This window comes from Arvicanthis niloticus, unplaced genomic scaffold, assembly GCF_011762505.2.
Source record: "Arvicanthis niloticus isolate mArvNil1 unplaced genomic scaffold, mArvNil1.pat.X pat_scaffold_327_arrow_ctg1, whole genome shotgun sequence".
In the NCBI taxonomy this organism is placed as follows: Eukaryota; Metazoa; Chordata; class Mammalia; order Rodentia; family Muridae; genus Arvicanthis; species Arvicanthis niloticus.
This window is the reverse complement of record NW_023045981.1, coordinates 5,214-26,932: the sequence shown is the minus strand read 5'-3', so window position 1 is coordinate 26,932 and position 21,719 is coordinate 5,214. Positions and strand designations below refer to the sequence as shown.

Sequence of the window (21,719 nt, the reverse complement as noted above, 5' to 3'; positions counted from 1 at the left end):
GCTGGCCTCGAACTCAGAAATCCGCCTGCCTCTGCCTCCCTAACTTTCCTAAGTGATCCATCTGCTTTGCGGCGCATCTCTAGGCAGAGAAACAATAGTTTTCTCTTGTAAACAATAGTTTACAAGGGTAAACTATTCGACTGTGACATCTGTGTTAAGTATTGCACTATCGGTGTCAAGTATAGATTGCCGGTCATTTATTAACACTGCGGTTAAGAATTAAATTTTGCTTTATCATTTTTATCGGACACTGCTGGCGTGCCTTTGCAGCCAGAAAACCAATCTAACAGGCGTGGGGAATGCCTCGGTATTTGCAGTGTGTGTTTGTGCCCAGGGCAACCTACACAACAAGCTCCGCCTCCGCCTCTTCCGTCCTCCCGTGAGTGCCACACCAAGAGCAGTTCCCCAGCCTGTTCCGGCGTCCCAGCGTCTCCTCATTCGCGTCATCCCGGGACATCAGATCTTTGTGAAGATCTGGGGTCCCTTCTGTCAAACTCTAGGTAGCCAACCGCAGCGCTGCTAGCTAAGGGTGGTCAGCGCCCAGTGCTAATTAGCGGGCTGGTCGCGGAGTCCGCGTACGTGCGGAACCAAAGATGCAGACTCGGTTTCTCGTAGGCCGCGAAGAGAGGAACAACCCGGAAAACCTCTTGCGCTGTGGAGGCACGCTTGCATCCTGGGGTATGCTTCTGCGATCGCCAGAGTCGGGGTCTCTTCCCTGATGGCTCGAGCTGCGGAGAGCAAGAAGATGAAGACTAAGGCCACCGCGCCAGTGCCCCAACCTGGGCCTATCAAGAAGCCCCCTAAGAAGAAAGCCAAGAAGTTCAGAAAGCGCAAAGCGCTGGGAGGAAATGGAACTCCGGGAAGCGGCCCAGCTGCTGTCGCAGGCCGACCGCCAAAGGCCCCAGAAAACTTTTCTCAAAATTGGAAGGCGCTGCAAGAGGTGAGACTGACGACAGGCCACCTTCATCTCGAACTTTCTGTCAGGTAGCCACAGACCCCGAAGGAGGAAGGGATGTTGCTCTCTGCTTTACTCAAATTTATTTTTCTCAATCATAAATCACACATCTAGGTTGCCACCCTGCTAACGTCTTCAACTATGTCCCAGAACTCTGGCCCAGATTGCTCTGGAACTCATGTAGCTCATAGTATACCCACACTAGTGGTTGTCCTACATTAGGTGGCCTCCCCAGTCCTGAGCCATCCCCACTCACAAATTCTTACACACTAGTTAGATGCTTTTACTGCCCTTGTTTCTAAGACGAGGAAATTGTGATACAGAGCTTAAGGGGTTCGAGTTAAAGAAGGTCACATAACTTGTAAACAGCATAAGTGGGATACTGCGCATGTGCTCACTCTGTTGACGTCTAGGTAGTCTTCTAGAGTGTATGTCATGGAGCCTCAGATAATAAGAAATACAATCAGAAATTCTTGAGCTCTCCACCTTGTTCCTTAGTATGGATTTTCCTATCTCCCAAGAAAGTAAAGTAAAATTAAATGTGCATGGAGTGAATATTTACTGTAGGAAACTTGGAGTTGGCTCCGGTTTCTACAAGAATCTAAATCCTTCAGGTTTTTTAACTGGGAGTGAATAACTAGAAATTCCCTGCAACATCTCTCAGCTGGTTGCCATCTTGTTGTGGCCTTAACTGGGGATTTGAATACAGGAAGAAATTGTTCTCCTGGACCCCTCCTCTGCTGGATCAGTTTCCACTGAACTCCTTTCTCCAGGTCTTCCTCAGGCTCTGGGCTATAGCCAACCTCCAGAGATAGTGTACAGGAAGTGACCATTGTGTCCCACATTGTTGACCATGGAAGTCGCTCTAAATGCAACTCCAAGTAAAGAAGTGAAAACCACCATTAGTGATGGTGGTGGGAAAGTATGTGGATGACAGGTACACATGTACACAGAAGTTTCTTAATCTGTGGTATGTCAGTTCAAAATTTAAATGTGGCTTTAAAAAAATAATAAATGTGGCTTATGTTTAATTTTGATTCCATTAGCTGCTGAAACAAAAGTCACAGGCCCCAGAAAAAACCTCTTGTCTCTCAGATGGATGACAAAATCACCCAGCAGAACAGAAAAAGGACCTCAGATAAATCAAAGGGAGACAAGAAGACAGAAAAAAGACAGGACCACTGGGGGCTCTGTCACATCTGCACCTAAGAAGGACAGGAAGACACTAGTGCCTCCCACCTACACCTCTGAAACAGAGCAGGAGAAAGGAGCAAGGAAGAGGACACATAGTGACATCCCTTCTCATCAAGGGGAAACCAAGCATAAGTTAGGAGCTAAGGAGGCAGCTGTCATCTTGAGTCAGCCCACGCCCACTGAGTGAGTATTGATGCTGCTGTGGTGCCTGGAGCATCCTTGGCGACTGGGCCCACTGATACAGATGTCCTGAATGCTCAGGGAGTCTCCACTGTCTTCACCACCATTCAGCCCTGGTACAGTCTTCCACCCAACCCTATGATGTTTGTTTGTTTGTCTGTCACTTGTTTCTTCTAGAGTGTGGGTTGCTGAAGGCAGACCCTATTATACAGTTAATCCTGTGTCTTTGGGCCCCAGGGTAGAGCTTGGCACAAGGTAAGAGCTAACAAAAATTTTGTTGTAATGTGTGCTGGAGCCAGAAAGACTCATGTGAAACCTAATCCTGCCTTGTTTGCCAGTTGATGGCTTTGGGTAGGTTTCTTCCATCCTTTCTTCCTCAGTGTGGTCATCTGTATAATTTAGGGGACTGAAGTACACCATGTATTGCTTAGTGTCTTTTGGCTATTTAAGGAACACTGTGGTAACACCTCATCTGGAGGGAATATGCTTATAAGGCAGGCTAGCTTCCTGCTGTCTAGACTTTTCCTGACTTCCCTTGAACCAAAAGAAGACTTTGACCCTGGATTATGCAGTGAAGGGCATGGCCCCAGGGGAAGAGGAACATCTTGAAAACCAGTATGGGAAGTATGTTTTTTGAGAGTTGTGTCAGGTCAAACTAAGTGAGCCCATGACAGGCTACAAGATACAGTTACTGAAGGGTAGAGGGACGTGAGTTTAACTGCCTCTTCTGAGTTGTATAAGTAGGCTGGATTGGAGAGACTACAAGGCCTCTCCTTCCTAAGGCTGGTATAACCAGGGAAGACACACAGACATTTACTTTAGCATTTGTGTGTGGGTGGGGGTGGGGTCAGGGTATCCTAGGGAAGAATTCAAATGAACAGGAAGCATGAGGCCCATCAGTTGAGCCTTTTTGAGTAAAGATACTGAAGTCAGGCTGGAAAGCTGGAATTCACCAGATCGCCATGAAACACCCAATATCCATTCTCTCTCACTCTTCCAAAGTGTGAACACAGTGCAAGGCACAGGTCTCTTTCTGCCAAGGATTCCTCCTACCTGTTTCTTGATCAGTAACAAACCTATTGTTTAGAAAATGTCTGGTCATTGTACTGAAGTAAGTCACATGCTTCTGTTTCACATTCTTTGTGTTTAATCTGTAGTTCCTGAGTCTTGGATAATAGATATATTTGCAAATTAAAAGAATAGTGGTGAAGGCTGGAAAGATGGCTCGGTGGTTAAGAGTGTTGGCTACTCTCCTAGAGGCTGGAGTTAATTTCCAGTTCCAGAGATCCGGTGCATGCCCTCTTCTGGCCATCAGGCAGATGATAAATACACTTGCAGGCAAAAAAAAAAAATCGCATACAAATGATAAAGGAAAGAAATAACAACAGTGAAAGGAAAGAGCTGCAGCAGGTTCGGCTGGACTGAGTGTAGATGGAGAACAATCCTGCCAGCCTTTATGGTGCTGTCCCTCACTGCCAACCCTCCTGCTCCTCACACCCTATCTGGTGGGCAGAGGTCCTTTCAAGAGGCATCCAGTGCTCTGGGTCTTTTCATAGCCAGGGGTTCTCGTCTTTGTCTCATAGGAATGACATCTGGTTTGATGATGTGGATCCAGATGATATTGAGGCTGCCATAGGCCCAGAGGCAGCCATGCTGGTGCGGAAGAGGCTGGGGCAGAGCAAGCGTACCATCTCCTTGGTGAAGGAACAGGCCTTTGGCGGGTAAGCTGAGCTTGAGCCATAGCTGCTAGGAATGTTATTCCTTCTGGGGCTGGGATCTCGGGAGGAGGAGCAAGCACTGAGCCATGACTGCCCAGCGGGATCTTAGGGGTGCAGAATGGTGCTGAATGGGCTTGACTCACTGGCCTAAAATCCCAGCCCATGATATTTATATATATTTATACTGGGACCTTTGGTTCCCCTAGCCTGACAAAAGCCTTGGCCCTGGATTGTGAGATGGTGGGAGTGGGTCCCAAAGGGGACGAGAGCATCGCAGCCCGTGTGTCCATCGTGAACCAGTATGGAAAATGTGTGTATGACAAGTACATCAAGCCAACTGAGCCAGTGACTGACTACAGGACGGCTGTCAGTGGGATCCGGCCTGAGAACCTGAAGCAGGGTATGACTGAATCCATAAGATTTGAGTGTAGCAGTGGAGATTTCATTTCTACTTTCCCTTTTGTGTTCCGGAACATGGGATGGATGGCAAGGGTCCTGACACTTCTTACCTCTCCCCCAGAGTAGCAGACTACAGATACAAAAGGTGCCTTTCCTGGCTGTTGTGCCATTTGTGTGCTGTGCTCTTGGGTTGTTTTCTGTTGTGTGGCAGTAGGGGAATAAAGTGGAGTGAGTGTGTTAGGATCAGGAGAGAAACCTTGAAGAGTGAGCAGGCTACAATGTAGGAGCTGGGAGGACAGATCACGGGGTCTCTTTGGGAAACTAGTGCAGTATTGGCAGAGAGGCCTCAAGCAGGATCCTTGTGGTCATGACATTGAGCACAGCGTAGAGGTCAGAAGACTGCTTCTGAGGCAGAGGCTAGATAGGGAGTAGCTGGAAGAAGTGAACCAACAAGCAGAGGGAGACTGGGTCTGGTTTGTAATGGGCGAGGACATCTAGGATGCTCTGGACCTCCTAGAGAGACCTGGAGACCACTAGGGATGCAACCTGAGGTCTTTTCTCTGCTCTTCACCACCCATTGCCTGTTTGCTTCTCCTGGTACCCATGGCCAACAAAGTGACTCTGCTGTTCCTTAAACTATAGGCTGGCCAGCAGCTCTTTCTTTATGTATCAGAAGAGAGGCTGTCCTTTAGCTCTGAGTAGAGTTGGGCAGTGAAGTGCTTTTGGAGCCCATTCTAGTAGAGGTGGGGACAGGGTGGTCCCCAAAGCATGTCTGTTGGGAAAGAGCAGCAGAGCAGACCCTAGGGTCCATGCAACCTTCCTTGCACTGTGTTTGGAGGAGATCCAGTCTGAGTCCACTTCAGAAGTCATAAGTACAAGAATGGGAAGCATGTTGTCAAGTGTCCCTGAGAGAGTCTAAATGCTCTTGGACTTCTAGGTTAGCAGCAGTATTTATCTGGTGCCAGTCCACTGATTGTGATTGGCTTTGAGTAGAGCTCTTATCTTTTCTTCTACTGTTCCCAGAAGTGGGAGCAGAGCACAGGGCACAGTGGGGTCCATCCTAGCCTTTCCACTTCCCTTCTAGGGACCTACCTCCCACCACAGCTTTGTGTATCCTGAAGGGCCTGACCTGTTGTTACCAGTCTGGCCAGGGATGGAAGGAACTTCCTTTAGGAACTTGGTGAGTTATGTGTTGTTAACCAGTTCTTCATTTGGCTTTCAGGAGAAGAGTTTGAAGTTGTGAAGAAGGAAGTGGCAGAAATGTTGAAGGGCAGAATCCTGGTGGGGCATGCGCTACACAATGATTTAAAGGTGCTGGGCTTGGGGCCACCAGCTCTACCATGTGAGCCACATACAGCCTTACATTTCTGTCTCCAAAAGCACCACTCTAGGGGTTTTTTCATTTTGATTTTTTTTTTTAATCTCTATTTGGGATTTCTCTAGGAATAGTGTCAGGTACTTGAGGTCTGGCTGTGTTCAAGAGACCACATTAGGTAGTTTTTGGGGTCCTGACTATATTGGGGTTTCAGTGCCAGAGTACTGACAGCTCAGAATAGGGAGGCTTTGAGTGTTACCTACCTGAAGTGGCAGATGGCCTGATATCTAGCTGTGTGCTCCTTGACCAGAAACAAATCTGTATACACTGTCAAAGCCCTAGGGTTCTCGTTATGTATCCAGTTTATATCTGGGCGTTGCTGGGATGCTGGAAGACCATGTAGCCCAGGTTATTAAATGGATCTCTTTAAGTTCACAAGCAAACTGCTGCCTGGTCCATTTGGTGTAGCAGGAAAATGGGAGCATAATTGACTTGGCAGAAGGGACACCTCTGTTGTCATCTGGTGTTGAAGACTCCAGAGACAAGACAATTAAAAATTAACCAAAGTCACCTGCTCACTGATATGATGAGTCACCTTGGAGAGGACTGCCATCAGGGCCACACCTACCTCCTCTAGCGAGTCACTTTTTTGGACCGTATGAGTCTAAAAGTCTGTTACATTGCAGGGTGAGCTGTTAAATTTCATATCTTGCTTCTCCATGAAAAACCAGCTCAGTGGAGTCCGTTGCAGGTTGACTTTTTCTCATCATTGATGTCGAGATTTTATTTTTCTTTTTTGAGACAGGGTCTCACTATATAGTCTTGGCTTGCCTTGAACTCACAAGAGATTCACCTGCCTCCACCTCCAGAGTGTTAGGATTAAAAGTATGCACCACACCTGGCCAAGATTTTATTTTTATTAACATGGTTCTGAATATTGGATATCACCTTATGTCAGGGCGATTAATTTGAGAAACTGCTTTTTTCTGAGTGCCCTATGAGATGATGTTTGGAACAGGGGGTTCATTGTTACAGACTGAAATGGAGATACTGTCATTTTTTTCTAGGTTCTGTTTCTTGACCATCCAAAAAAGAAAATCAGGGATACCCAAAAATTCAAACCATTCAGGAGGCGAGTAAAGGTACGTAATGACTGAGTCTTGGGCCGTGACTAGCCCCTAGCACTGACCCCTGGCTGAAAGGATTTCGTTTGTTTAGGTTTCTCATTTAACCTTTAAGAGTGCTTGTCACAGAAGTCTGGCAACCTGATTTTGATCCCTGGAACTCCCATGAAGGCAGGAGAGGTTGTCCTCAGACATGGCTCAGTGGTTGAGAGCGCTTGCTACTCTTGCAGAGGCCGTGAATTCAGTTCCCAGCACTCATATCAGGTTCCTTACTCAGCATCCCTGCGACTCCAGTCCCAGGAACCCTGACATCTCCAGCCTTCTCAGACCCTGCAATTATGTGCATATGCCAACATGTAGCCAGACATAATTAGGTATAACTAATAATAACTTAAAAAAAAAAAACTAAGCCAGGAGTAGTGGCTCCCACCTTTAATCCCAGCACTATGGAGGCAGAGGCCAGTGGATCTCTGAGCTTGAAGCCAGCCTGGACTACAGAGTGAATCCTAGGACAACCAGGACAAAATAATTAAAAACACTCCACCACTTGGAATATCACCAGCCCCCAGCTCCTCCTCTCCTGGCTGATGACCAGTGTCATCAGCCATAGCAGGCTGACGGTTGTAGCTGTAAGTGCCACAAAGCCTCCTGGTGAACTTCAGCCACTGTCCTCCTCGGGCAGAGCCTGTGGAAGCAACACATTCAATAGTATCCTTTCTCTACAGAGTGGACGACCGTCTCTGAAACGACTTTCTGAGAAAATTCTGGGGATCAGGGTCCAGCAGGCAGAGCATTGTTCAGTAAGTATCACTGGGTAATGGCCCCTGACTTTAACACCTAGATATATTTCACTTGACCATAGAGACAGGAAAGGACCCTAGGCAGAGCAGGCTTACAGAATGTTGTTATATCTTAAGCTGACTTAAATTGACATTTAACTTGAACTCAATACAAAGAAACAGTCAAGTAGACAAACAGTCTAATTGAAGACTGTTGTATACTTCCTGTTACTAATACCTGAGGTTTGGGACTTCATGGGAATGATGCTTAGCTGATTGGAGAGTGGCCAAGGAGGAAAGAGAAACAGGTCATTCTTGGCAGAACTGACTGGTGCCCCGAGAATTACCTTATGTGTTTCTAGTACCATTTGACCTCCCACTAGACCCCAGTTTCTCAAAGGTCTCACTACCCTACATTGCCACACTGATGACCTAGGCTCCGGCATGAGAGAGAGAACTTTTCCAAACCCTAGCAAAGGGCTAGGTGACTTGAGGTTCTCGGTCCCAATGGGCCCTCCTGGCCAGGCAGTCTGCTTCAGAACAGGTTCCCCTGTGGTGTAGCTTCTGACTCTTTGAGCCCTTGTGCCTGTCTCAGCTGTGTCTGCTGTGAAGCTCCAGCTTCCTCCTGCGGTGGAGTCCTCCTTTCTGCCCCTGTAAACAGACTGCTGAGTATAAAGCACAGGAGTTAGTTTTCAGATTCTGCTAAAAATGGTCCCCAGACATTTTGTATGGTTTTCTCCTTCAGTGCCCTACCATAGTCACCCAGGGAGGTGCATGTCTCCTCTTGGCTTTGCAGCCTCAGCGCTGTGGCTGTCATGAAGACTCAATAGTTGTAGGGTTACTTCTGTGGCCTGTAGTCATGTGTTCTTGCTAGCTGGGTGGGGAACATTGCTGTCTGTCACCCAGGTCCAGGATGCACAGACAGCGATGAGGCTTTACATCATGGTGAAGCGGGAATGGGAGAGCATTACTGCAGACCGACGAGGCCCAGCCGCCAATCCACAGCACTGCAGCGAGTACGCTTAGCTCCATCCTGCTGCCGTTGCCACCACCTCGTCCTTCAGTGACTCCTCAAGCCAGTGGCCGTCCGTGGGATGGGGTTATGAGGCCTGTCAAGTCTCTGCACAGCAGGGACTCTGTCTCTAGTGAGCTTTCTTGGAGCCCTGGCTGCAGGCCTGTGGCATGTGAGCAGCTGGAACTTGCACCTGGACTACCAAGGCCTGGTCCCACACCTGTGTGTTGAGGTAGAACTGGTCAGATACAAGGCAGAAGTCAGAGGAAGGAGACCATCATTGGAATGGATGAGTGTGCTGCAGAGTCTATGTCCCTGCTGACCGCCTTGCTACCACTTAACAATGAGCATAGCTGGTTTCAGCCAGGGCACTCAGCACCTTCCCTTAAGGAGCAAGAAGCGTCTTCTCCTGCAGGTAAGGGGATAAGCTCTGCTGGATCTAGACTAAGGGCGTTCAGTCTGCCGCAAACCAATCTGGTCAGCACTGCAACTGCCCATTGAGAACTTTCTTAAAGCTACTGGGCTGGAGGTACTTTCTCATTCCTATGTCCTTTGCTTGGCCCAGAGTTGATCTTAGATGCCAATGTCCAGTATGGTGTTCCCCAAACAGTCCTTGTGGTGAGCCTTGGGGCACAGGTACATCCAGAAACCTCTAAGATCCTTCCACCTGGAACACTGTAAGCAGAAAGGCCATCTTCCCACTGTCCTGCCAGCAGCTTTTCTGTTTAGTAACAAGTACAGAGTGACCAGTGAACTTTTTATGGACATACCCGACAACTCTCAGAACAGGTGCATCCATGCATGTAATGACAAATGTGTGCTTTTAATGCAGCTGTGGACTGAGGTGTGACTCCGAGAGCACTTGTTCACTATGTGTAAGACTCTGGGTTCTTTTCCCAGCACTGTCAAAAATAAATGGATGGATAAAAATGGACTGTGTGGAAGTTCAGTGTTTTCCCATCTAGAATTTTCTGAGGCCCTGCAAGGCAGGACCACTGACACCGCAGCCAGATATGCCAAAAACAGCCTAGGGCTTCTTTATTAGTCACCATGGAGTGCAAAATAGAATACTGGACCTAGTGATACTTTCCCTTACCACAGGACCAGAAGGGCAGCATTTCAGGGCCTGAAGAGAGCATCTAGCTGCAGTGGGGAGGAGACTTGGGGTCTTCCCGTACTGCAGAAGGTTCAAGCTGGTCCTCCTGGGGGCTAGGATATACAGTTGCTTCCAGTACCTGAAGTATCTCATCAGCATAAGAAATCAGCTCCTGGAAGGAGGAAACGAGAACCATTTGCTACAGTGGCTTCAGGATCCAGGAGCAATTGCTTTGATGACATAACCCCGGCTGATGGAATCTTTCAGGTGGTCTGGCTGCACTTCCCATTTGGGATTGGATTCAGCCCCGTCAGTCAGAGAGAAAGGCAGCATGTGGAGCTATGAGTCAGTGCAGTGCAAGTGTTGTGGCTTGATAAAGGTGTCATCATGACTTACCAGGCTGGAGGTAAAGCGCCCCCGGATCACCCGGACTAGGTCTTTGATGCCTCCAGACTCCATCTCTGGCAGGATCTCCTCTGCAGGGGAGCAGAGAATATGGTGAGGCTCAGGACCCCTGCCTACCAGCCAGTTAAGGTTGGTCAGGTGCCACTTTAACTCAGAGTAAATGAGTGGCAAGTTCCAGAGGTTTGGGACCAGGCTCTGGGTCTCCTTCCCTTCCTGCCACGGAGAGGACAAGGTAAGGGTCCTTACTGTAGGAGGTCAGATGGGCCAACAGCATGCAGAGGTTCTCCACCACCTCAGGGTCATCCTTGTAGAGCTGGTAGATATCTTGGATGAGATGGAGGCCGCTGCTGCCCTCTTCCAGTACTACTATTCGGAAGGCCACCAGTTCTGGAGTAGGGAGGCAAGGAGATTTGTGGGTGCAATATAGTCTAGTATAGCTCCTTTGCAGCTGCCCTTATCCTCAGCTCCCTGTACCCAGTGTCCCTAGGAAGTAGCGTGACTGGTCATAGGGTTGCTGGGAGAGCTCTTCTGCCTTCTGTGAAGGAAGCTCCTAAAGTCAGAGCTGTCCCCTGCTCTGTAAAATGGCAGAGGTGGTTGCACCACTTTGCTTCTTTCTCTACAGCTTTGCACTTGCTGGCAATGAGTGCCATGCCCAAGGGAAATACGGCGCTTTATGTTCCTCTTCTGTGCAAAGAAATGGAGGCCTTGGTGTGGCACTGTGGAAGAGGGGCCTCCCGTGTAGGTGGCCCTCTTACCCTGCTGCATTAACTGGACCTCAGAGGGGCTGAAAACTCCCTCACAAGGTTCTTTGTACAAGGGTATCAGGGACAAGTCAGGAGGAAATAAGATTCCCAACTGCCCTCCAGGATGCCTCACCAGTCGACTGTCATGAGTAGAAATAAGCAGGAGTGGAACCAAAGAGACAGGCTTTGGAGCCCTGATAGGCCCAGGGTGGAAGCGTTCCTACCATATGCTGCTCGTGACCATGGCCTGTCCCCGGGCTCATGGTTCTCTGCAAAGAAAGACTGCCAGTGCTTAGTGTGAGACAGACCTAAATATGTCAGAAACCCATGCAGCTGTGGGCTGTGTATGTGGTGGGGAGGCAGTCCTAAGAACCAAACATGGAGAAGTCCAGTAGTGTTTCCTGGAGTCTGTTTCTTCCTGTTCTAGTTTGAGGGTCACCAGGTGGACGTCACTGGAGGGACCTGGCTTTTGTTCCACCTCCAGGTAGCAGCCAGGCTTGTCCCAGACTTACCAGACACCTTTGCGAGACTGGCCAAGCCACGGAAAGCATTGTTGACCAGCAGTACTCTGCCAGGGCACAGCTGGATGCTGTTCAGAAGCAGCACTACCACCTCCTCAAACTGACTCTCCTTTATGCAGCCTACAAAGAACAAGCCTTGTCTATGTGTCCAGGGTCACCTTCCCTGTACCAAGGCCTCAGGTTGCTCACCCAACAAGGACAGCAGCCAGAGCACCGCACAGCCAGCCTCTGCCACTTCCACGTCCTCCGGATGGGTAGCCAGCACCCAGGTGACTGTGCCTGAGAGCTGCTCCAGGGGCTCTTTGTTCACAGTGACAACTAGGCCAGGACAAAGATGGGGAACACCAGGCCAGGTATGGACAGAAACTCCTGCTGTAGATGTGCCCCTCTACGCTGCTCCCTCCCACCAAGAACAGAGGAGAGCCAAGGGGACAGATGTCCCCAGAGATGGAACATGGGGCTTTCCACTGCCAGAGTTTGCAGTAGTCATCAACAATAGAGATGGGGAATTTTAGCATTAGTGCCATGAGCAGGATCTCTGGTATTCTAGGGTTGCCATGGCTTGGAGCTCTTTCCTTAGCAATATAGATTCTAGAAGAGAAGGGCAGGCCTGGAAATCCCCATTCAAAACCCAAACCAGGATAGGGCCTCAGATGCTCTGGTGACCTCTGGAGCCAGAGGCAGCCTACTTGTCATTAGACAAGGTGTTCTAACTTACCCCACCAGTGTCTCACTGTGCCCGTGTACTAGGCTCCACAAAGAGAGAGCACAGGGCACATGGGGCCTGGGATTGGCCTCCTGTGCTTAAGGGACAAGATGTAGAACAGCAGTTCTTAACCTGTTGGTCACAACAGACTTAGAAACACAGATACAGTTCATGTTGTAGTACCCCCCACCATAAAATCATTGCTACTTTATAACTGTAATTTTGCTACTATTATGAACTATAATATAAATATCTGTGTTTCCTGATGGTCTTAGGTGACCCCTGTAAAAGGGTTATGACTGTGGGGTCAAGATCCACAGTTGAGAACTGCTCTAGAAGGTCTCATGTAGTGGGGCTTATGCAGGAGGGCCTCACCATCTACCAGGAGTGACCAGAGTAGGCTTAGGATAGCGAGGCAGATGTCCCTGTCCTCTTGGAAGTGCTCCAGGTGTTCTTGGGCAAGCTGAAACAAGCCCTCCTCTTCCAGCTCTTCTGAGACCTGTCCTGTGGGCAGCCATAAGCACGTGGAGGAAGTTTCCAAGAAGCCTTCCTTCCCTAGCACTGCCTTTTCCCACTGGGCTGACGCAACACGTAGTCTTCCTGGCTGGCCTATTTTAATGTCTAATCCTAATACTCTTCTCACCCAAGTGGGCTTAGAGTGGGTAAAAAGTCTGAGTGGCCCAGTGCCTAGTCTCGACATGACCTGATAGCCAGCCATTCAATTCTTGGGCACTGTCCCTAGTGTCCAAGCAGTGCCCATAGCTGCCACTGAACAGAGAACAGTATGGCGATCCATCTTGGGAATGAGCCCCTCTCCTGCCCATCTCCCAAGGCCTCTATTCTGTCCCTGGCTTTTATAGCAGAAACAGGGCAAAGGGCCAACATACCTTGGCTAGAGATAATGGTGAGCACGTTGTAGATCACAGTAATCAATCTTTCAGAGTTCGGGTGGTTCCGCAAGGCATCCATCAGGAAGGAGACAATCAGACTGCTCCTTGGGATCTCAGTTTCTGAGTCGTATGCCAGTGCTGATTGGGCCAAGAAAAGAACACTAGTCGACCCCACAGCAGGGGCTCTAAAGTGGACAAGTGTCCTCCCTTGCTTGCTGGGGACAGCATCACCTCTTTGAACTAAAGTATTTATGGACTCTTGTCCAGTGGTATAGTGCTTGCCTGGCATGCAAGAGGGCCTGGATTTGACACACGCCAAGTCCTAAGAAAAAGACACAATCTGTGGCGGTTAGGCTCTCAGTATTAAGACTAGAAAGGTAAAGAGGTAACTAGATGCTCCATGCTTAGAGGGAGCTAGTTAAGTTTCCCTGTTTCAGAGAACTGGAGGTGGGGTATTTGGGGGAGGGGGAGGCTCAGTGACAAAGACTTCTACTAAGAACTTCGGTGTAGTGCTGTCCTCTGCTGGCAATCACATCCTCCAAACCTCTCCTGGTCAAGAAAGCCGAGAAGACCAACCTGTCTAGCTCCTATGACATAGCTGGGAAACTTGTCCAGGGTCCCAGCAGGCTGGATCAGGCTCCATGTAGACCCAGTATATACAGGTTCATAACTATCACTCTGAGATGGAGTCACATAGGCACAAAAGAGAACAACAGACTGGAGAGGCAGATGCTAGGAATAGGTGGGAAGTCGAAGGAGCTGGTGAAACATGATCTAGGAGGGAAGAACTCCTTCACTTTGCCCACCTTGGCCCAGAACACGCAGCAACAGGGAGCAGGTGCTGAGCAGAATATCCAGGTTCTTCTCGTGCTGCTTTATGATGCTGATTACCTCCTCCACCAGCTCTGTGGACCATGGCAGGCCTGTGGAGTGCACAGTACAGGGGAAGCACAGGAGGATCTAGGCTGTGTGACACAGGTGTGGTACCCAGAGGCTGCTGGGAGCCCACTAGTGAATCCAGAGGATCCAGGTGGGTGAACACAAGGACAGAGAAGGGTGACCAGCCCATGTGTTCATAGAGTATGAGCAGTTGACCATCTGCCAAGGTCTACATTCTGGGTTGTCCAGGCTAATTTGGAGTTCCTGGGTGCTAGTGGTTCTCCTGCCTCAGCCTCCAGAGTAACAGACCACAGGTACATGACACCATGCCCAGCTCTGCCAAGGCATATACTTGGAGCAGCTTCATGAAACAAGTCTTTCTTTTCAGCCCTCACTTTCAGAACAAAGCTGAGAGTCAGTGATGAGCATTGGGCATTAAATGGCTGTGCAAACTCAGCCTGTTTGACTCCAGGGCCTGTGACTATGACTGAGCTGAGACTTGGCTTGTGATAAGGATCTCAGATTTAGAGACACTGGTACCCAGGAAACAGCTACAGCAAACCCACACTGATGAGGCTGAGCAAGAAGCATCTCAGGTGGTAATTGAGGTCCACTGTTGGGCATTATAGCCCATTTCCCCAAAAAGCAAAATCTACCTTGTCCTGGGCTTTATCTTGGTCACAGTTTAGCTATAAAAGGAACTTTAGGAGAGTAACAGCCTCCTGGTAACCTCCACTGCCTTAGCCACTGGAACAGATCTTTGATGTGCTTTGGATGTGTTTTCTGGATGAATAGGTATATAATTGATTAGGCAGGTAGGTAGATAGAGGAATGGATAAGGTGAGTGAAGAGATGAAAGGTATCAGGAAGGAAAGGGTATATGCATGCCATACAGGTGTCATATTTGAGCAGGAGAGACAGGAAAGCATGTTTGCAGAATTGCCCAAGAAACTTAATTAATACCCATCAGAAGCAATGCTAGGAAAGAGCTGTTCTCGAGCATTCTAGTGGGGGCAGGCTGGTGTGCCTGTGAAGGTTGGTGTGCTGGTTTAAATATGCTTAGCCCAGGGAGTGGCACTGTTAGGAGGTGTGACTTTGTTGGAAGAAGTGTGTCACTGTGGCAGTGGGCTTTGAGACCTTCCTCCTAGCTGCCTGGAAAAGTCTTTTCCTATTTGCCCTTAGAACAAGAAGTTCTAAGCTCCTCCAGCACCATGCCTACCTGGACACTGCCATGCTTCCTGCCATGATGATAATGGACTGAACCTCAGAACCTATAAGCCAGCCCCAATTAAATGTCCTTTATAAGAGTTGCTTTGGTCATGCTGTCTCTTTACAGCAACGGAAACCCTAAGACAGATGGTATGTAGTATCCACACTCTGATATCCAGAGGTACATCTGACAAGCACATACAGGCAGTATGCCAAGTGGATGGTATGCCAGGTGATGGTGCTGTTTATAAGAATGGAAAACAAGAAGCAACTCAGATGCCCACTACAGAGATAATGGGGCAGATGGAAGGGTCTCTTCAACCAGATGTGATGGGGCACACTTGTAATTGCAGGTACTTCAGAGGCAGAAGGATTACAAGTTCAAGGACTTTCTGGACTATACAGTGAGTTTAAGACTAGCATTCTGAGAGAGAGAGAGAGAGAGAGAGAGAGAGAGAGAGAGAGAGAGAGAGAGAGAGAGAGGCAGAGAAAGAGAGAGACAGAGAGAGACACTAGCATAGGCAATTTAGACTCTCTCAAAGTACAAACAAGAGCTGAGGAGGTAGCTCAGTTAACCACCATTGCATGAGGCCCTGGGATCAATCCCACCATGTTCCCCCAGAAGTGGTCTTTTTTAAGAAACAAAACAGAACAACAACAACAACAACAACAAAAAAAAACCAAGGCCTTGTCTCCCTATAGATCAGGCTAGCTCTCAGTCTTCTTGTCTCGGCCTCCCCGATGCTAAAGGATTTCCTGTTGACCTGTTGAAATCATGCGGAGAAGCCAGCCTCTCTCCCGCCTCCTTTGATAGTAAGTGTGGAATCAGAGCCCCAGTTAATAGCACTAGCCAGAAAAGCCTGTAATAAAGGTTGGTAGTCCCCACCTCACAGCCTTTCCTGGGAGTCTGGGGAAGGTGCAGGATCTTTACCTAGCTGATCCTCTGGCATGGTCAGAAACTTGTTAATGGCTCTGAGCTGGACCTCTGGTCGACTGGAGAAATTCTGCATGACATCTGCAGGAACAAGGATATGGCGAACCCGATTGAGGACCAAGCCATTGAGGAGTGGGCCTTTGCCTTGCCGGCCCTCGCCTTGCAGGCCCGCGCCTTGCAGCAACCAGGCCACAACGTCAGCACTCTTAGCCTCACTTTTCAGAGGGTGTTCAGGCTGAGGGACTCACTGAAAATCAAACAAGTCTCTGCGAGCCTATCCCTGAGCCCAGTGCCTGCTGTCGTGCACACAGGAAGCACACAGCCTGCTGCCTAGAGGGTGTAGCCAAAGGGCACAGGACTCTGGAGAAGATGAGCAGTGAACAGGTCTTGACTGTCTTAACTGACCAATGAGAACAGGGAAAATAGGCAGAGCCAGGCTACTGGGAGCAAGGGTATGCATTATGTACAGGGGAGGAACCTAGAAACTGTTCCCACTCACTAATCATGCATAAACAGCAGGTCTAGGACCAAGTTGTGGGAGAGAGACACCAAGCACCTGAAACTAGTGCCAAGGCCGCAGCAGCTCCCAGCACTATCCACTGCATCCCCACCATCACCTAAGATGTTGGCCATGTTGCCTTCTAGCAGTACATCAGTGATGAAGATGGGAACCGTCTGCCGCTGCATGTTCAGAGCAACACAGGAGCTCTTGAAGGAGCTGCTCATTAAGGTGACTTGGATCACATTCCTGGCAAAGGGGCAGAGAACACCAGTGGCTTCCCATAGGACCATCCCTTTGCCCTGAACTGTGGGTGACCCTCTGTTCCATGTGTATCTAGTAACTATCTTTGTAGTTACACTTCTAGGGATCTACTCTACTCTGAAATCACAGGACTTCTCCATGGCAGGCCCCCCAAAGATGGTCCTGGGTCCAGCACTTCTGTCTTCATGCCCCTTCTTCCTTAAAAACATATGAACAGGTTTTCTGATTGACATTATTAGAACAGAAATTTTTCCTGGTCTCCTGAAAGTGATATATGTATCTTTAAGGTTAAGGCCCTGCACCCAATGGGAAAATCAGGCTGCTTGCATCTTTTTCGAAGAGGCATGTATTCAAGCCAGTTGAACACACCTGCAATTCCAGCAGTCAGGAAGCTGAGGCAAGAGGGTCACTATGGAGTCACAGCTAGCCTGAGCTGGTCAGACCTAATCTACAAAACAAAAAACAAAACAAACAAACAAAAAACCCCACCATATATTTGAGATTATTGGCTGCCAGGTAGTTGAGGGATATGTGTGCCAAATCAGGACAACTCTGTGTGTTACGGTATGAAAACGCTAAAAGGTATACGATTAAAAGATTAAAAGAAGACCTGGCTCTGAGCTTACTTGATTGTTAGTCGGTCAGAGGGGTTGATATGCAGCATGAAGGGCAGAAGCAAATAGTAGACATCTGTACCAGGGATTTGCTTCTCATCCATGGTTTTCAGGATGGGCTTCAGGCTGCCTGGGTGATGGCGGATGGCCTTCCGCAGTTGCATGGCTTCTGTGTCCTTCAAGGGAAGAGGGCATCACCTGGGCTTTTCTCAGCCAGGAAGGTAACTGCTGCTATCAGCACTCTTTCATCAGGCCCAGCAAGAGCTGGGGCAGGGGCCTGAGGAAAGTGAGCAGAGTGTAGCCTCCATGAAACAGAAAGGGTAAGGGGGGCATGATAGGTAGGGTGAAAGCAGGCAGCCTCCCCACAGGAAGCTCACATTCAGGAAGGAGCAAGTGGCCATGTCTAGAATGATGCAGCCCAGGGACCAGATGTCAGATTTGCTGGAGAAGGAGAATTTGAGAGCTTCGGGAGCCATCCAGGACTTCTGGCAGGGGTCTGTGGGCAGAGTCAAGGTGGAAAAACTACTGAGTGCTATGTTCCCTGGGGATGAGGAACAGGACAGAGCCAGCCTTCCCCCTAGCACTACCGCTCCTCTTTTGGTTGTTTTGAGAGAGTCACCTATATCCCAGATGTGCCTTGAACTCCCGAACTTCCTGCCTCCACCTCCCAGTGCTGAGACTACAGGCTTGCCCCACTGGACTCAGCTACATTGTCCCCAATTCAGTGGTCTTCTGCCAGGGCTTCAGACAGGAGCCCTCAGTCATCCTCTTTGGGAGGGGTGAAAAGTGCAAGCTGTAGGCAGTGAAGCCACTGTCCTGACAGACCTTAATTTCCACCAGGGAGGCTTGTCCATCTGGGCAGGTGTCTGCCAGGCTGGCCTGCATGCCTGCCTGCCTGTGTGACAATAGGCAGGAGATGAGAGAGGTGTGCTCCAGAAAAGCCAAAGTGTGGCCCCCTTTGAGCAGTTTATCCCTCTAAATGTTAGGACCTTAGGGCAAAGTTCTGGCTGCATTGCCTTATTCCTAAACCTTAAACCTGCAGAGAGAGCCACCAGTGTATGCCCTTACCCTGTTCTATCAGCCTGGACTCAAGTCACTCACTCCTTTTCTTTCTTTCTTTCTTTCTTTCTTTCTTTCTTTCTTTCTTTCTTTCTTTCTTTCTTTCTTTCTTTTTTTTTCTTTTTTTTTTTTTTGGTTTTTCGAGACAAGGTTTCTCTGTGTAGTCCTGGCTGTCCTGGAACTCACTCTGTAGACCAGGCTGGCCTCGAACTCAGAAATCTGCCTGCCTCTGCCTCCCAAGTGCTGGGATTAAAGGCGTGCGCCACCACTGCCTGGCGAGTCATTCCATTTCGAAACCTCCAATCCCCAGCCAAAGGCCAGACTCCAAGGACACACACCCCTGATACCTCCATACAACCCTTTCCTGTACCCACTTCCTCATCAACCCACCAACTGTCCACCCATTTATCTGCTCACCCACCTATCCTCTGTGTGCCAAGGACAACCACTGCCACCACAGGACTCTGGATTCTCTTCCCAGGCTGCTGTGTCTGCCTGTGACAGTCGTTACAGGCTTGATATGCTCTGTCCCTTTACCCTAACATCTTTCCACCTCCTGGACTATCTCAGCTCCATGTCTAACATGCAGAGTTGGTGCCTATATCCTAGAGGACTGTACCCCTATATGTAGCTTCTGCCCTTTTTGGGTGCTTTCTTCCCCACAAGAATTAATATCTTTAAGGGACCACAACCATTGCTTTGTTCCCAAGGCTCTCTTTTACATGTTGGAGCCCTTTGGCCCCTGCACCTTTCCACAGTGGCACATCTAATGTGTTATTCCCTAGGTTGGAGATCTCTAGACCTTCTGAGTTAAAGAGCCCAGCCCTAAGAGTAACCACTGCCATCTGGATGCCAAGATCCACCACCTCCGTTGCCACTCATTCCCAGTCTTCCCTAGCCACTTCTTCTGCTCGGACATTCCACTTGGCTTCATGGGTCATCAGGGCCTGGGAGCTCAAGTCCTGCAGTTTACAGTAGCCGTTGTTAATAAGGACGATGTTGGAAGGCTTGAGGTTCCTGCAACCAAGAACAGGGGCCTCTGGTACCATGCAGAGCTGCTTGGGATAGGGCTAGCACATGCCTGAGCCTTAAGCCTGCTCTTCCAACCCAGTTCCAGCCCTTTTCATTCCTCAAGAAAATGCTCTGCTCAGCCTGCTTATTAAATAATTGTTTCCTAGAACGTGACATCTACTCAGTTTCTGCACATTAGGGAAGAACCCCATTGTAAGTACAAACACTGAGGTCCCTCATTAGAAAAGGTACCCATCATTCTGTATTTCTGGTAGCATTAACATGGGCACTCTATTCTCTTTGCTCATATGGACCATGGTGATGGAAGTCATTTCCTAGATTCTTCCCACTGCAGATCTTGGGCCTGACACTGGGTACAAGGGTCAAAGACTAGGCTTGGATTGCAGCAACTCTTATTGGCCTGTCCAGAGGGCTGTGTCACTACAGGCAACCTCGCCTCTCTTCCTAGGCATCTTATCTCTGTTCTCTTGCCCTTTAGAACCACCCTGTTAGGCCCCCACACTCCCACAGCCCTGTGCCTTTGGGGGTGAGTCAGGCTGTTCTCTCAGCCAAGAAGGGGAGTCCACAGAAGATGCCCCATTCTGCCCAGATCTGGCCCCTGGGCCTGGGCATCTGGGCCTAGGAGTTTTGACCAATCCACAGAGGAGGCTCCATCACCTGTGAATGATGTTCAACTCATGTAGGTAATCGATGGCATCCAGCACCTGGCTTAGCATGGTATGCATCCACTGAGGAAGAAGCAGGGGATGTGACATTGGAAGGGGTCTAGGAACTTCCCAAGGGTATATCTGCAAAGCTACATATGAGCACCCAAAGCAGTCAGTAGAACAGTGACTAGCTGGAGATACTGGGTACCACTCTGTGGGCCATGATGCTCTCGGAAGGTGGCCTCTCTGGGCACTACTAATACTGAAGCCCCTGCAGTACCTGTCAGGGCTTGCACTTTAAACGAGCCTGCGAGACAACACGGGAGGCAACAAAGTGGTGCCTAGTGTTCCCGGCTGCCATTTTCAAGTTATGTACCTAGGACTCCTGAATCTCATCTCAGGATTAAAAGACACTGCGGTGGCAGAGACCCATATCTTCCTGCTGTGGCCCTTTTAGAGGAGCTCATTTCATGGCTTCTGAGACTATTTGTATTTCTAAGATTTCTACCAATGACAGAAGTGCAAGCCTACTCTAGAGCCTGACTCTGAGGTAGGGCAATGAAATGAGCTACATGCCCCTCTGAGCCTCTCTGGAGATGGCACCTGGGCCAACAGAAGCATAGAAATTCTCACAGGAAATCACACTCAGATCTTGGGAGGGTACTACTGGTCTCAAAGGTAAAAGTGAAAGTCTATACACTTCTAGAAGAAAATTAAGGAGAGCCCTGCGACCTTGGAGTAGAGAAAGCTGCCTAAGCCAGGTCTAAAATGCCCTGGCCACAGGGAGGACTGGCCTCCATTACATCAAGGACTGCCCTATTACAAGGTGGTATCAAACAAGTGAACTGGCAAGTCCCAGACTGGGTAGAGATATATGGACACTAATGTCTACCATATGTAAAGAATGTTTATAAATCAACAAGAAAACAATTTGAATGGGAAGAGTAGTTAAAGGGGCACAGAAGAACTCCAAATGGCTAAAATGTTACTGATTATGGTTATAGAGGCCCATAATCCCAGGACTGAGGAGATAAAGAGAGGAGTATCAGTTCAAGGTCATCCTTAGCTAGTGAGTTCATAGTCACCTCAAAATAAGATAAGGTAAAACATAACATAACAAAAACACACATCCAAATGTGCTTGTCAAGACTACTGAGATAGAGGTACAAATTAAAGTTCTAACAAAATGTTACTACCCCTTGAACACTTGACAGGGAAAAGACAGACTCAATGATACAAAGACAGGCCAAAGATGTATATGGAAGGGAAGCCCTCTTCGTTTCTGGAGAGAGTAAACCCTGGTAAATCAGCTTCTGTTAGAACGCCTACTGAAGCCACATCTCCTATTCTCTGACCCAGCAAAACACCTAGTTCTACATGATTAGGTAAGAAAGAGTAGCCCTTCCACCAGTGCTCTGGGAAGTCGCACTCTGCAGCCCCGCGCTGGGAGTGATCAAAGGCTCATCGGCACAGGAGAGGCAGGTCCACTGCGTACTTCCTTGCCATGAACAAGGGCAGCTAGCTGACCACAGGAAGAGCATCAGG

The 21,719-nt window shown here is 48.9% G+C and overlaps 2 protein-coding genes across 2 annotated transcripts; one reads left to right on the top strand and one right to left on the bottom strand.

The window, feature by feature from the left end:
- Positions 1 to 385: 385 nt before the first annotated feature.
- LOC117701925 (RNA exonuclease 4-like) lies at positions 386 to 8,824 on the top strand. Its single transcript, XM_076928179.1, is given in 11 exon segments — positions 386 to 500; positions 616 to 940; positions 2,002 to 2,031; positions 2,033 to 2,118; positions 2,120 to 2,332; positions 3,913 to 4,050; positions 4,254 to 4,447; positions 5,669 to 5,757; positions 6,829 to 6,903; positions 7,611 to 7,685; positions 8,571 to 8,824. Coding segments are annotated over 10 exon segments (1,242 nt in total). The 5' UTR covers positions 386 to 500; positions 616 to 718; the 3' UTR covers positions 8,691 to 8,824.
- Positions 8,825 to 9,815: 991 nt separating this feature from the next.
- LOC117701920 (serine/threonine kinase-like domain-containing protein STKLD1) lies at positions 9,816 to 17,912 on the bottom strand. The gene is made up of 12 exons (XM_034493329.1): positions 17,814 to 17,912; positions 17,449 to 17,612; positions 16,677 to 16,807; positions 16,057 to 16,233; positions 13,844 to 13,960; positions 13,035 to 13,175; positions 12,523 to 12,651; positions 11,631 to 11,759; positions 11,433 to 11,561; positions 10,424 to 10,564; positions 10,169 to 10,248; positions 9,816 to 9,944 (listed from the first exon to the last, which is right to left on the bottom strand). Exons 1-12 carry the CDS (start codon positions 17,910 to 17,912, stop codon positions 9,816 to 9,818), a joined length of 1,566 nt encoding a protein of 521 aa, XP_034349220.1.
- Between the last annotated feature and the right edge of the window lie 3,807 nt (positions 17,913 to 21,719).

What these genes read in the sequence shown, in the direction of transcription:
- LOC117701920 (XM_034493329.1), bottom strand. Translation starts at nt 17,912, where the DNA reads ATGGCTCCCGAAGCTCTCAAATTCTCCTTCTCCAGCAAATCTGACATC. An exon ending in CCACTTGCTCCTTCCTGAAT is followed by an intron (nt 17,613 to 17,813) that starts GTGAGCTTCCTG and finishes CTTCCCTTGAAG; the next exon opens with GACACAGAAGCCATGCAACT. An exon ending in TCTGACCGACTAACAATCAA is followed by an intron (nt 16,808 to 17,448) that starts GTAAGCTCAGAG and finishes CCCCTTTGCCAG; the next exon opens with GAATGTGATCCAAGTCACCT.